The sequence below is a fragment of the Otolemur garnettii genome, unplaced genomic scaffold, assembly GCF_000181295.1.
Source record: "Otolemur garnettii isolate 467f Iridium unplaced genomic scaffold, OtoGar3 scaffold00039, whole genome shotgun sequence".
In the NCBI taxonomy this organism is placed as follows: domain Eukaryota; kingdom Metazoa; phylum Chordata; class Mammalia; order Primates; family Galagidae; genus Otolemur; species Otolemur garnettii.
Window position 1 is genome coordinate 14007245 of NW_003852434.1, and position 14713 is coordinate 14021957.

The following is a 14713-nucleotide window of genomic DNA, read 5'->3' on the forward strand; positions in this document are numbered from 1 at the left end:
TTCCCCGTTTTAGATGATAACCTACCTGGTCTCCCAGTTTATACCTGAAAATATAGAACATTTCTAACACATAAATACCTAAGCCTGCCTTAAGTTTTCAAGAAAATGTGTTTTTAAGACCCCCCCCACTTTCCTAATTATTAGAACATTGTTGATTTTTAAATTTTTCATTTCATTTCACTTATTTCATTTCATTTCTTTTCTTTCTAGGGCTGAGAAGCAAGCATCATGATAAAACACCATGACCATGCATCCTCTATACTATCTAAGAATTCCTTGGGAACTTGCCCATGAAACTGCAAACAAATCTACATCAGTACTTCACGGATCGTGTGGGCCGAGAGAAGGTTGCCAGATAAAATACAGGGTGCCTGGTTAAATCTGAATCTCAGAACAACAGCAGGCTGCGCATTGTATCAGGCAATATCTTGGACAGATTTACATTTAAAAAATTATTTGCTTGAATTTATGGTAACAGCATTTTTTAAAAATAATATAAGAACATCCTAGAGATTGCAGGGGAGAAGAGCAAACATGAGGTCAAGGGCTCGGAGAATATCTGCCTTTCAGTTTGAAAAATTAAATGGTTTTGCCAGAAATGCGGCTTCCGGGATCTCATGGAAATGTTGTGACAACGAAATATGCTGTAAATTCAAATTTGGCTGGAAATCTTGCATTTTTATTTGTTAAATTTGGCAACGTTAGTCTGCTAGCCAGGTCCGACCGTGGCTTGGTCTCTCCTTTATTTCTCGATGGAAAAAGCATCAGCCCCATCCTCCCTCACAGGGCTGTTGTGAGGACAGGTGTGCGCGCTTTGAGCTTTCCTTGTGTTCTGTAAAGTGTTTTTCAGGGTAACTTATTCACCTATTTATTATTTATGTATTTATTTAAGAATCAAATATAGTAATGTTTGTGCATGAATTTGGAAAATGGAAAAGGAAAATTATTGATAGCATAGTTATGATATTATAGTGAATTTATATTTATTTTAGACATAAAGAATGTCATATTAGAAAACTTTTGATTAGGATTTTCAGATTAAACAAAAAAAGATAAAAGGACATTCAGTTAAATTTTCATTTCAGATAAACAATTAATAATTTCTTAGAGTAAGTACATTGTTATTTCCTGAAATCTGAATTGAACTGACTGTCCCACTTTCCACCCTCCACATCGGGGCTTGTCATTGGCAGCCTTGTTGCGTGGTGCTGGGTTGAAGGATCAGAACCCCGAGTGAATGAATGTCTCAAAATAAGCAAACATTCACCAGGAAACATTAGCAAAGTAACTTCTTGGTGGTGGTAACTTATTTATTAGGTACAAATTGGTTCTTATAGTATTATTGAAGTTATTGTGTTTCAACACCTAGCTTTTTTTTTTTTTTTACTTTAAAAGGCTTTTATGTGTTTTCAAAGATTTTTTTCTACTATTTTTGGTAATATGGAAATGCTATAATAATAAAACATTTAAGTATAATTTATTATCAAAATATCAAGTCATTAAGTTTGTCTTATTTTGTAGTTTTAATTTATTGGGAATCTATTTACATTGAAATTATATTTTAATTTAGAAAACGTAATTAATTCCCTTTATTGTTTTGCATATTGTATGAAAAATTACAAATCTTTATGTAGAAAAGCAGAATTCCTTTCCAGAAATGGGGTGCAAACAGTAGTCTCTTCCGCAGACAACTGGCGACTTTACTTTTTCTACTCCCTGCTGTTAACCACTTTACTAATAAAGCTGACTTTAAATTTTCCATCAACCAGTCTGCCTGTCTCTACCTCTTTGCAAGTTGCGCATTTGGTTAAAGGGGGAAGAGAACACACGTTATGAGGCACTGTGAGTTTGGTTAAATAGTGACACAGACACACGCGGTGAAGAGGTTTAAATTATGATTGAAGGCCATGCGTATTTGAAAATAAACAATACTCTCAAAAATAAAAATACAGTCAACTAAAAAACTCAGTGGATGAGTTTCATGACAAATTAGACACAGCTGAAAACTTTGGAAAACTTTCTAGGAAATGGTACCAAGGAATTTTATCTAGAATTCACACCAGAGAGATAAAGAGGTGGTGAGCTGGGAAAGAAGTTAAAAGGCATCCGAGACGCAGGGCAAGGTTTCTAGCTCTGTACCTGGACTGTAGGAGCAGCAGAGAGGGGGGTCAGAGACACGTGCGCCAGGATAATGGCCCAACTCTCTTCATAAATAAGAAACCCATTTTACTAATGACGGACTTTGTATCCCTCATCAGTAACAAGGATCTTAGAATTGTGGTTAACCTTTATCCAGCCCCTACCTCATATGCTATTTTTAGGGGGGAGTATTCTCAGTTTCATTTTTGAAAAGCTCCCAAGTCCACTTGTGGGGAGGGAGGTCGGTAAATCTACCTGTGTATTTACCAATTCGTTGGTTGTCTGTTCCTTTTTGTATCATATTTCAGTGTTTTGTTGTGTTCAATTTCATTTCATCACCAGACTATTCTTAGAATTTGGTTTACTGCAGATCTTCTAGAAGTTGACAGAGACACACCTTTGTAAGTGAACCTTGATATGACATGTTTCTTTCTGCACTCGTACCTGTAAAATTAGTTCTCGTATCTGAGCGAATGTGAAAATGAATAATAATCATCACGACGACAAGCACAAACCAAATGTGAACCCTTCTGAGCAGGGGACCCCACGCGGTTACACAGTTACACAGGTCACCTGCCCATGAAGCAGACCCTCCCCATAGAATATTTACACAATTTGACCACATTCTGACCACAGAACAAGTCTCAACACCTTTAAAGGACCGACCACAGTCTCTGAATACTATTCAGTTAAGTTAGAATTCAAGCTATGAAAAGAGAAGTAGAAAAAAGCTCATGTATTTGGAAAACAACAAACATTTCTATGTAACTGGCATGTCTAAGGAAAATTGGAATGGAAATTAGAACAGTTTTAGAATGCAGTTCTATAAATATTGCATATCAAAATGTGTGTGGAACACAGTTATATAAATATTGCATATCAAAATATGTGTGGAATAGACAGAATAGTGGCTTTCCAAAGTTGTTCATACCTCAATCCCTGAAACCTTTGAACACATTACCTTACACAGACAAATGGACTTTGCAGATGTGATTAAAGATTTCAAGATTGGTGATTATCGTGGATCATCTATATGAGTGTGAAGGAGACGGCTCAAGAGAAAACTCCGTTTAATTCAAGTTGGGGAGGAGGGGAGAAGGGCGGGGATTGGGGAGCTCCCACCTAACGGGCACAACGTAAGGGTAGATGGCACACCTCCTGGGTGTGGGTCCAACCACAACAGGGACCTTACCTGACAAACTCAAACACTGCAACCCTATCATGTGTACCCTTGTATTAATCTGAAATTTTAAAAAAACTAAAATTTAGAAAAAAGAAAGAAAAAACAAGGAAACAGAGTGATCAGAGACAAAGGAGATGTGATGGTAAAAGGAAAGGTTGACGGGACACCAGGAAACCCCCGAGCCAGGACGGCAGCTGGTCTCCAGGGGCGGGAAACACAGGGGACGCTCCCCTGGATCCTCCGGGAGGACGGCAGCGTGTTCATACCTTGAATTTAGAACTTCTGTCCTCCAAAACTGTCAGAAGACAAATTGGTGCTGTTTTAAGTCACAAAGCGTGTGGTAATTTGTTATCGCAGCAATAGAAAATTAATACAATGTTCCATGAAGCTAATTCAATACTTACTATAAGTATTTCATGCATTAACCTTAAAGCTTATATTAGAAAAGAAGAAAAATAATGGCAAAGCAATGGAAATAGGAAAGTAATAAAGAAGTGAGCAAACTCAATAAATTAATAGGTAAGATTATCTGAGTTGGTTGTTTGAGAGATTAATAAAATTGATAAAATTCAGAAATTAAAAATACAAGAAGAAAGAATGCTTCATTTAATGGCATTATATTATTAATCTTACACTGATTAGGCAAATGCCTACAATGCTATCTTTCCAAATCTAACTCAAGAATTAAAAATAACTATAAAATCCTATAGTAATCAAAGATATACTAATCAACATTTTAAATTATTTCTAATAAGAAAACATAAATAAGCTGGGAAATTTTACCATAACTAATTCATAACACATTTTAAAATTCTTTTAAAAACACAGTAAGATGGAAAGAATGTCTAAAAATTAGAATACATATAACTAAGGTATAGAAAGCTACTTTAATATTTGAAGATCAGTTAATGAAATGCACCACATTAAGACATTAAAGGAGAAAAGCCTTAATGATCATCTTAATACATTCAGAAACAACCCGAGATACGACTTACCGTCCAATTATATTAAACAAACAAACAAACAAACAAACAAACCTCTAGAAATGAGAAGGAACCACATTAAACCCATAAAGGTTATTAATTAAACAAAAATGACAGCAAAATATTCTTAGTGGGGGTTTAATTTTTAAAATTATAACCTGTAAGATTGGGATAAAACACAGTGTCCATTACCACCATTTGTATTCATTTTTTATTGAAAATCTTGGGTAATACTGAGAAATAGGAATAAAGATATAAAATGTAACAATTGAGAAGGAAAGAGCAAAGAGAAGAATCATTCACAAATTTTATGATTGCCAAGGTAAAACTCAAAAGAATATACATAGTATAAAGATAATTGATTGCATTTGAAGAATTTACAGGGTGCCTGGTGTTGGCTCACCAGCACTTTGGAAGGAGTTTGAGATCAGCGTGGATAACATAGTGAGACTTTGTCTCTATGAAGATTTTCTTCTTTTAAATTAGCTGGGCATGGTGGCTCCTGTAGTCCTAGGTGCTCAAGGGGCCAACATGGGAGAATCACCTGAGACTGGGAGTTCGAGGCTGCAGTGAGCAATGATCACACCACTGCACTCTGCACCCCACTCTGGGTGACAGAGCAAGACCTCATCTATCTAAAAAAACGAAATTTAGAGGAGCATTAAAATGATGTATAGAAACCAATTGCTTCTTAATACCCCAGGAATAGTTAGAAAAGGCATTTTAAAGCATACTATGCACATTGACACCACCATTTAAATCAACAGAGAATATAAATTCACACCTTCCACTACAGAGTACACTGTCTGGGTGAAGGGCACGTGTAACTTTGACTTAATCTGCACAAAAACAAAGTATGTAAATGAAACATGTGCACCTGTGAATATTCTGAAATTAAAAAATTAAAAAATCAACAGAGATCTAACAAAGTCATGTAAGAAGTTTATGAAGAATTTTATTATACCTCATTGTGAGACATCCAAGGAGACCTAAAAATAAGAAAAATATTCTGTGCGCATGGATTAGAATTAAAGTTGTAAAACAGAGACCATTTCTTCCCTGTTTAATTTGTAGGCTCAGTGTAATCCCCAAAACCTGTGTGCGTAACTAGTCAAGATAATTTTAAAATTTAGTTTGAAATGCAAAGTCCAAGAATACCTGTGATGTCTTTAAAGGACCAGGTGGGACACACCCTGGCAGATACCCAGACTATTAAGGCGAAGGAGTGTCCTTCCCAATTGTCTTTCAAAGGAAAATATGGTTAGTGCCCTGGATAGAAAGAATTAAACTAAGTGGCATATTGTGTCAATTTAAAACCTGTAACTTTATGCAAAAACTCACTTATTAATGAGGCTTTTAAAGATTGCCAGGAAGACGTAAGCTCAATACTTATGTTATTTGGGTTTATGTAATCCAGATGATCCAAACTGTCTCTTCATTTGTAATCCAAACAAAGAGAGTCCTCTCCCATTTTTCCAGTCATTAGTTCACGTTGCAACCTGCTTAGCCCAAGTCATGTGTCCCCTCACAATCTCTCTGGGTACCTGCTGCTGTTATTCTATCTTCGGTCAAATCAGCTGTGGAATGGAAAAAGCTCTTTTTTTTTTTTTTTTTTTTTTGAGGCAGAGTCTCACTGTGTTTCCCTGGTGTCCCAGCTACAGCAACCTCAAACTCTTGGGCTCAAGTGATCCTCCTGCATCAGCCTCCTGAGTAGCTGAGACTACAGACACCTGCCACAACGCCCAGCTAGTTTTTCTATTTTTAGTAGAGATGGGGTCTCACTCTTGCTCAGGCTGGTCTTTAACTCCTGAGCTCAGAGATCCACCTGCCTGGAGCCCACTCTTTTCTAGTTTCCAATGCTCAGCAACACGCAAATGTTCAGCATAATAGAATTAATTTAAAAAATGGATTAAGTGCTGACAAGCAGAAACTAACAGTGAACTTAACCCTGGTTGGTAGTCACCATTCAAAAGCATCTCAATTATTTCTTTCCAGAGGGAATTTCTCTCTGCCTATATATCTTCTCAGGCCATATAGTGGGCATTTTCTTTTTTTCTCAGAGTCCTGCCTACATTTTATTTCCATATTCTCCTCTTGAAATTCAAGGTCCTTGTCACTATTTAATTTATAGGGTTAATGTAATCCCCAACACCTGTGTGTATAACTTGTCACAGTCTCTCATCTTATAAACCCAAATAGCAATGTATAAACTCAAAGCAATGTATAATTTTAATGCAATCCCTATTAAAGCCCCACTGTCATACTTTAAAGATCTCAAAAAAATAATACTTCATTTTATATGGAATCAGAAAAAACCTCGAGTAGCCAAGACATTACTCAGAAATAAAAATAAAGCAGGAGGAATCATGCTACCAGACCTCACACTATATTGTAAATTGATAGTGATCAAAACAGCATGGTACTGGCACTAAAACAGAGAGATAGATGCATGGAACGGAACAGAGAACCAAGAGATGAGCCCAGTTACTTATCGTTATCTGATCTTTGACAAGCCAATTAAAAACATTGAGTGGGGAAAAGATTCCCTATTTAACAAATGGTGCTGGGCGAAATGGCCGGTGACCTGTAGAGGACTAAAACTGGACCCACACCTTTCACCATTAACTAAGATAGACTCTCACTGGATTACAGATTTAAACTTAAGACATGAAGCTATAAAAATACTAGAAGAAAGTGTAGGGAATACACTTGAAGAAATCATCCTGGGTGAAAATTTTATGAGGAGAATCCCTTGGGCAATTGAAACAATATCAAAAATACACTACTGGAGTGAATCTCTCTAAATGTAAAATATAAATGTTTTAACACAATAACTAAGAAAAAGATATGAAGATTATGTTAACCAGTTGGATGAAAGTATTTCAAATTGTAGATAGAAACAGTACACTGTACCCCATGATAGTATTAATGTACACTGCTATGATTTAATAAAAAAAAAAGGAAAAAGGAAAAAAAATACACTACTGGGACCTGATCAAACTAAAAAGCTTCTGCACAGCCAAAAACACAGTAAGTAAAGCAAGTAGACAGCCCTCAGAATGGGAGAAGATATTTGCAGGTTATGTTTCTGACAAAGGTTTACTAACCAGAATACACAGAGATCAAGCAGATTAGCAAGAAAAGAATAAGTGATCCCATCTTGGGGTAGGCAAGGGACTTGAAGAGAAATTTCTCTGAAGTAGATAGGCACACAGCCTACAGACATATGAAAAAATGCTCATCACCATTAACCATCAAGGAAATGCAAATCAAAACTACTTTGAGATATCATCTAACTCCAGTAAGATTAGCCCACATCACAAAATCCCAAAACCAGAGATGTTGGTGTGGATGTGGAGAAAAGGGAACACTTCTACACTGCTGGTGGGAATGGCAACTAATATGTCCCTTTTGGAAAGATGTTTGGAGAACACTTAGAGAACTAAAAATAGACCTGCCATTTGATCCTACAATTCCTCTACTAGGTATATATCCAGAAGACCAAAATCACACTATAACAAAGATATTTGTACCAGCATGTTTATTGAAGCCCAATTCATAATTGCTAAGTTAATTAAGAAGCCCAAGTGCCCATCAATCTACAAATGGATCAATAAATTATGGTATATGTACACCATGAAATATTATGCAGCCTTAAAGAAAGATGGAGACTTTACCTCCTTCATGTTTGTTTGGATGGATCTGGAACATATTCTTCTTAGCAAAGTATTTCAAGAATGGAAGAAAAAGTATCCAATGTACTCAGCTCTACTATGAAACTAATTTATAGCTTTCATATGAAAGTTGTGGCCCTTTTATTTATATATATTAGTTGTCTTTTTTTTTAGACTTTGGTAAAAACATAAGGAAAAAAATTTGTTTGCTATTTGTATTTTGTCTTGTGTATTCTGTAACAAACAAGTAGTAAATGATTATGTATTCAAAAAAAATTGCACAGCTCTTGTTAAAGCTATATTGATAGGTACTTTCTATTTTGGTTGCTGATATAATGCTATCTTTCTTTTTCTAATGTTATTTTGTAATTCTTTTTTATATAGGAATATAATTGATTTTGTATAGGTATTTTGAAGTTAGCTATATTGCTGAATTTTTCTATTGTTTTTGGTAACTTGCAAGTAACTTGGTAACTCAGAAGTAATGAAATTTGTATTTTTTTACAAAGTATTGGGATTTTTAAGTTTTCATAATTGTACTAGCTAGGATCTTCAACTTTACTAGGAGTGGTGGTAATGAGTACACTTATCTCATAATTGATTTGTAGATGATGCTTTTTTTTCTTCATAAAATTGATATATTTGTCCCAATGTTAAAAAAAAAAAAGAAATTTATAGCCCAATTATAGCCCAAGAATATGGGGAAGGGGGAGAGGGAGGGCAGGAGAGGGGGGAGGATGGGTGGATGGAAGGTGATTGCTGGGACCACACCTATGGTCCATCTTACAAGGGTACATGTGAATCTTTCTAAATGCAGAATATAAATGTCTTAATACAATAATTAAGAAAATGCCATGAAGCCTGTTAACCAGTTTGGTGAAAATATTTCAAATTGTATATAAAACCAGCACATTGTACCTCATGACTGCATTAATGTACACAGCTATGATTTAATTTAAAAAAATAGAATCACACAGTAAAAATTTTTTTAAAAAGGTAATTATTTGGAAGACAGACTGAAGACAACAAGCTCAGATATGAAATGAGCTAAGTTGGCAGCTGGATGACACTTTACCCACAAACTCCAAACCAGTCTGGACGCTGAAGAACAAACAAGACAGAAACATCTGCTTTCACTGACAACTGACAAGGGAACCCCACTCATTTAGTGCCCACATGTTTGCAGAGTGTCTATTGTGCTCACAAACTGTGTTACAGATAAGGCTGGGCACACTGCCACAGTCACATGTAGGGTTTCAGTCGAGTTGTCACCTCCTAAGCAGAGTGCTCAGACACGTGCAGGGGAGACAGGTGGAGAGAGGGGGTTAAGAATGTGACATGAGGCATAAAATGCAAGTGAGCAGGAAGGCGGACCTGCTCGCTGTGATGTACGTGATAAATGGAGGTCCGTTGTCTTTATCTGGGTTGGGCACAGCCTGTAAGCTCATACCTGCGTGGTATGTGTGTGACACGAATGCCCTCACTGCTCCACCTGACCACTTCCCCCAGTGCCCTGGGGAACTGTATATAAAGACATCTGGAGGGCACGGAAAGCCACCTTGCTGCAGACCTCTAGGCAGCTACTCACCTCCACACTGAGGGCTCCTGGCTTTGGAAGCACCGCTAGTTCAGTCTCCACCATGAGCCTCAGATCCAGTGCCACCATCTCCTCTCACAGAATCGAAGGTGTGAAAAAGAGATAGCACAGCTAATTGGGAAGAGTGGCAATAATTTATGGCAAAATCTTTTTTCCATTACGTACAAAATGATTTCTCTTTTCTGTGACATAATCTCTGGTCATAGCATTTGTCTGTCTGGTACCAAACTTTAGTTAGGGGGAAAAAGTAAGAACTGTTTCCTGTGGGACATTCTGTTCCAAAGAAAATGACTTCCAGTCTGACTTACTAATGCTGAATGTCTTCATTTCTCTGTAATTCCAGGGACCACATAGGGACCGTCTGAAAATAAGGAATAAAGCCCTTTGTACACACCGCCGTCACCTCCTTCACCCCGGTTGGAATGGCTGTCAGACTCCACTGTGATTACTCGTGTAGCTGTGTATTTCCCACTGCCAGTCAGTGAGTCAGGGCCAAGACCGTCCATCTCTTCATTCTAAGTTTCAGAAAAATGCCTCTAAGAGTAGGCGCTAAATGTTTTTTTTTGGTCAAATATTAACTACATAGAAAAAATATTAATCGTGCTGTGATATAATGATATGACTGGGGACCTAAGATTGGGCATTTAGCTGCCAGAAATTGGTTGAATATGGAGGCACCATCTCCCCATCTCCTGCCCAGGTCAGGTTCAGAGACCTCATCTGTTATCCATGGACATTACAACACACTAAAGCCATTTTAGAACCATGTCTGTGACTAGTGTGTTTGGAAATCTGGTGACTCTCTCCCTCGTCTGCTGATCTGCGCCCTCCAGTCACACACAAATGCTGTAACATGTGCTCACTGAGCGTCATTTGTAGAGAACCACACTCACCGTGTGACCATGGACATATGTCACATGCACATATGTAAAGGGCACACTGCTGAGCCCCTGTTTCTTTCTCTGCTTCCACCTCAATTTCCACCACATCTTATTAGATTCCATATTTTTCTAGTGTTCTTAATGTCTTCAGAGATGTCACACACCGCAGAGCCACCCTCATGGAATCGGTATAGTTCAGAATCCATTGCTTCAAATACTATGTGACTATATAGATGGAGCCAAGAGGGAAAAAATAAAAACAAAAATATTTCTGATCATAAAAATGGAGAGATAACAAACATAGAAAAATATATGGACAGTATGCATCATATGAAGTTTTTGCTTTTTTGTGCAGTTTTTGGCTGGGGCTGGGTTTGAACCCACCACCTCTGAGGGTGTATATGAGGACAATGTTACCTCATCTGTCCAGCACCTTGGGGTTAACATCAGGCAGCTGATACCCTGCACGAAAGGAGGAGCAGAGGTGCAGGCTCTTACTCCTGCTCGGCCAGGGTTCTGTGCTGGAGACAATTATCCCGGACAGAGTCTTTCGTTCCTCCCCTCCTCCCTCCCATCAGATTCCAACCATCAGGGAGGCCTGAAGCCAACTTGGAGAATCACACTTAAACTCTCTCAAAACTAATGTTGGATCAGAATAAACTCTCTAAGGCTTCTAGAGAGAAAGCAATAAAGACTCCAGGTTAACAGACTTTGGGGTTCCTGATCAGAAAACAGAAACATGTTGATGTTTCTAAGAGAGAAAGGAGGACCAGCAGGGAACACGAGGAAGTTCTGCCGTGAAGGGATGTGATTTACTGTGACCTGGAGTTTCCTGTCTCATCCTCAGCGTCTGTTCGCTGCTTCAGGGTGAGGCCGCTCGCACCCCGGCGCCCACTGCCCAGTGCCACGTGCCCTGCGGTCCAAGGGCGCAGAGGAAGGTGAAGCCGGCAGGCCGCTGGACCTGGCCCCTCCGCAGCCTCAGAGTGACTGCAGCCCCTTATTCCACAGGTCAAATCTGGACCCACCCCCACCCCCGGAAAAGGAGCTCTGCAGGGAATTTCGGAAGTTCCAGCATTTCAGAGGGAGGGAGGAAGGAATGGGGTAGGAAAGAGGTTCACGGTGCAGCCCGGTGCAGCCCGCTCTTGACACTGGTTCCTGTCCCACCACATGGAAGTGTGAACAGGTCGTCTGAGTGTGATTAGAGAAACACAGGACGAGACACGAGCTGAACGTTCCTCTCTGGAGTTGGAGATGAGCCGCGCTTCTGATGGAGATCATTGATTTCAGAAGCGTATCAATTATGAAAGTCGTTAGAGAAGGAGGAGCGGGACACACAGATGACACGAATTCCCGATGATAATTAGCCTGTGCTGCTGCCCCTCGGCGGTGACAACTAAGGAGACACACCGCGTCCTCTAAGAGGTCCGTCCCCCTGTCCCCGGGGTCCTGGTTCTCCCAGCTCTTTCCTTTCTCCCTGCCCCGCCCGCTGAGTCGCTGGGCGCCCGCGGTGCCCTCAAAGGTGGCAAGGACAATGGTGAAGGCAACTCACTGCCTCTCTATGGATTTGGGGCCGAAAGCGAACATTGCAGAGTCCCCAGCCCCTTGTGGGAGAGGAAGCAGGGGAGACCCCGAGTTCCAGCCGCGCCACTGACCCTGGGGCGGCGCCTCCTCCAGCATAAGCACCACACGCAACCCGGGGAATTCCCCGGCCAGGGGCTCCGGGCTTTCCAGACCCAGCAGCGCATAAAAGGGGACCCTGGCCTGGGAGCTGCAGAGCCCGGACCTCAGCGTCGCAACCGGACAGCAGTCCCCACAGCCGTCCCGGCCGTCCTCGCTGCTCTCTCCGCGATCCTCGCCGCAGTCCTCGCCACCTTCTCCTCCTTCTCCGCCGTCCTCACCGCCTTCTTCTCTGCGCCCATGGCCCGCGCTGTCCCCCGCACACCCCGGCTCCTGCGGGCCGCGCTGCTGCTCCTGCTCCTGGTCGCCGCCGGCCGCCGCGCAGCAGGTGGGACCTGCGTCCTGGGACCGGGTGGGCGGGCTCCAGGGCGCCCGCAGGGACAGCGCGGCTGACCGGTCCCTTCTCCCTTAGGAGCGCCCGTGGTCGCCGAGCTGCGCTGCCAGTGCCTGCAGACCGTGCAGGGCATTCACCTCAGGAACATCCAGAGTGTGAAGGTGACGCCCCCGGGCCCCCACTGCGCCCAGACCGAAGTCGTGTGAGTGTCACCATCCTCCCCTGCACTCCTGACCACCCCCTCCACCCCTCCCCACCCCCCGACCTCCTGGCTCACCGGACCCTCCCTTCTCTCCGCAGAGCCCAGCTCAAGAACGGGCAGGAGGCTTGTCTCAACCCCGCGGCCCCCATGGTCAAGAAGATCATTGAGAAGATGCTGGACAGGTGAGTGCGGGTTTGGTCTGCACGAGGACGGCCCTGTCACAGTACTGGCCTCTGCCCCGGGCCTGTCAGTGTGTGTTTTAGGGAAACCCCGGGGTGAGCTGAAGGACCGACAGGCCTTAGTTACTTCGGGTGAAATTTGCCATTAAGTCGTGGACCCGCTGGTGCCAGAGCGCCTTCCAGCGTCCTCACCCCCCCACCCCCTGTTCCTATGAGCCAGGGCGAACGTGTGTCCGGGAAGATGAAGGAACGGGAGCTGGCTGTTGGGGGCTCACGCCCTCCTGGGCTTCAGACCTGAGAACTGGAAGCTCTGGTTTGGGGCAAACTGGGCCTCCAGGTCTTCTTGGTGAAGAGCAAGATATTGGGATGAGACCCCCGCAGCTCTAGGCGAGGACCCTGACAGTATTTGTGTCTTTGAACCTCAGCAGGATAGAGGAGGGAAGGGCAGCTGTTGCACTGGGTGCTGGAGGGCTTCAGTGAGGTCAGCGGGTAAATTCCAACCTGGAACCCACAATCACGGAGCAAAATGCTTTAGCTCCTTCAAGCCCAGAGTCTAGGTGCAGCCACAGGCCCCTTTCCCTCAATGCAAAGCATCCCGCAGCCCAGGAATACTTTAATATGGGGCCCCTACTAAATGCTTCTGACTACACCGGGAGGCGAGTGGGTACAGCCAGGGGTGCCCTGAGTGGAGGGCGGGCAGGAGTGTGCGCAGCCCCCTCAGAGCCTCAGGGGCCAGTGCGGAGAAGAGCGGCCTTCCTGGACCTGCAACTGGAGCCTTTTCTCTCCCTAGGCGCAGCAGCCGCTGACCTGCAGGGAAGGAAGGCAGCGGGCAGCTCTCTGGGGGCCAAGTCCTGCAGGGCCATCCCTGCCCTCAGGAGAGGAGAGCACGAAATGAAGTGACAGCGCCTGGTTTCCGCGGACACCTGGCAAGGGCTTAATGTATTTGATGATTTCTGATGAGAGTTCTATTTATGTATGTATTTATTTATTCAGAGCTTGTATTTTAATATTTACATGTTATTATTTAAAACTGTGACTGTGTTTCATCAAACACGGCTCAGTCCTGATTGTGATTTAATGTGAAGAGGATAGCGGTGCAAAGTCTCACTAAACTCAGTTAGTGGGGGGCCTCCAGGGTCAGCCACGGTGCTGCATGTGGTGGGGAGTGGGGTCCCAGCAACTTGTGAGGTCACCCTCAGGGTAAGGAATGTGGCTATTTTATACTTTTCTAAGAATGTCAGTTGTTATTTATTGAAATCACCTCATGTTACGTGGTCAGCATTTTTATGTTGAAGCTTCCCTTGGACATGTTATGTCTTTCTGGTAGGGCACACTGCCTTGTTCAACACTCCTTAGGGAATGTCTCTCTGCCTTGCAGAGAGAAGTTACATTGACTGTTATGTTTTTACAGTTGATATGAAAATAAAAGATGTTTTGTAACAGGCTAAGCTTCTGTTTGATTCTTCTTGGCCTTTTGTTCTTTCTGGGCCTCCAGGTGTGGTGCAGGGAGACTGGGGGTTGTGTCTTCTGCTGGGCACTTCCCTGTGTTTCTTGTAAGCAAAGACTAGTTGATGCTGGAACAAAGTAAACCTCCCCAAAACACCTTGATAACTCTAAATTTACATAAAATATGAAAAGAACGACTGATTCACTTTTCAAAAATAATTCTTTACAATTTTTTGAATTTTGTGAATGTTTTCTTAAAGGTCTCTACTAATCGCTTTTCGTAAATGGTATTTTAAACAAGTCTGCAATTCTTTTCTCTTCAATGATTTTCAGTGTAAAAAGTAAAAAAGTGGATTCTTCCTCAAAACCCAAAATAGATGTGCTATTTATAATAGTAGCAATAATCATCTGTTGAGGT

At 41.9% G+C, this 14713-nt stretch overlaps 1 protein-coding gene across 1 annotated transcript; it reads left to right on the plus strand.

Annotated features, from left to right (window-relative positions):
* The first annotated feature begins 12339 nt into the window (after nucleotides 1-12339).
* LOC100952509 (growth-regulated protein homolog gamma-like) lies at nucleotides 12340-14297 on the plus strand. Its single transcript, XM_003790084.3, has 4 exons — nucleotides 12340-12462; nucleotides 12547-12670; nucleotides 12769-12852; nucleotides 13640-14297. The coding sequence occupies exons 1-4, from the start codon at nucleotides 12375-12377 to the stop codon at nucleotides 13653-13655; spliced, it is 312 nt and encodes a 103-aa protein (XP_003790132.2). The 5' UTR covers nucleotides 12340-12374; the 3' UTR covers nucleotides 13656-14297.
* The last annotated feature ends 416 nt before the right edge of the window (nucleotides 14298-14713 follow it).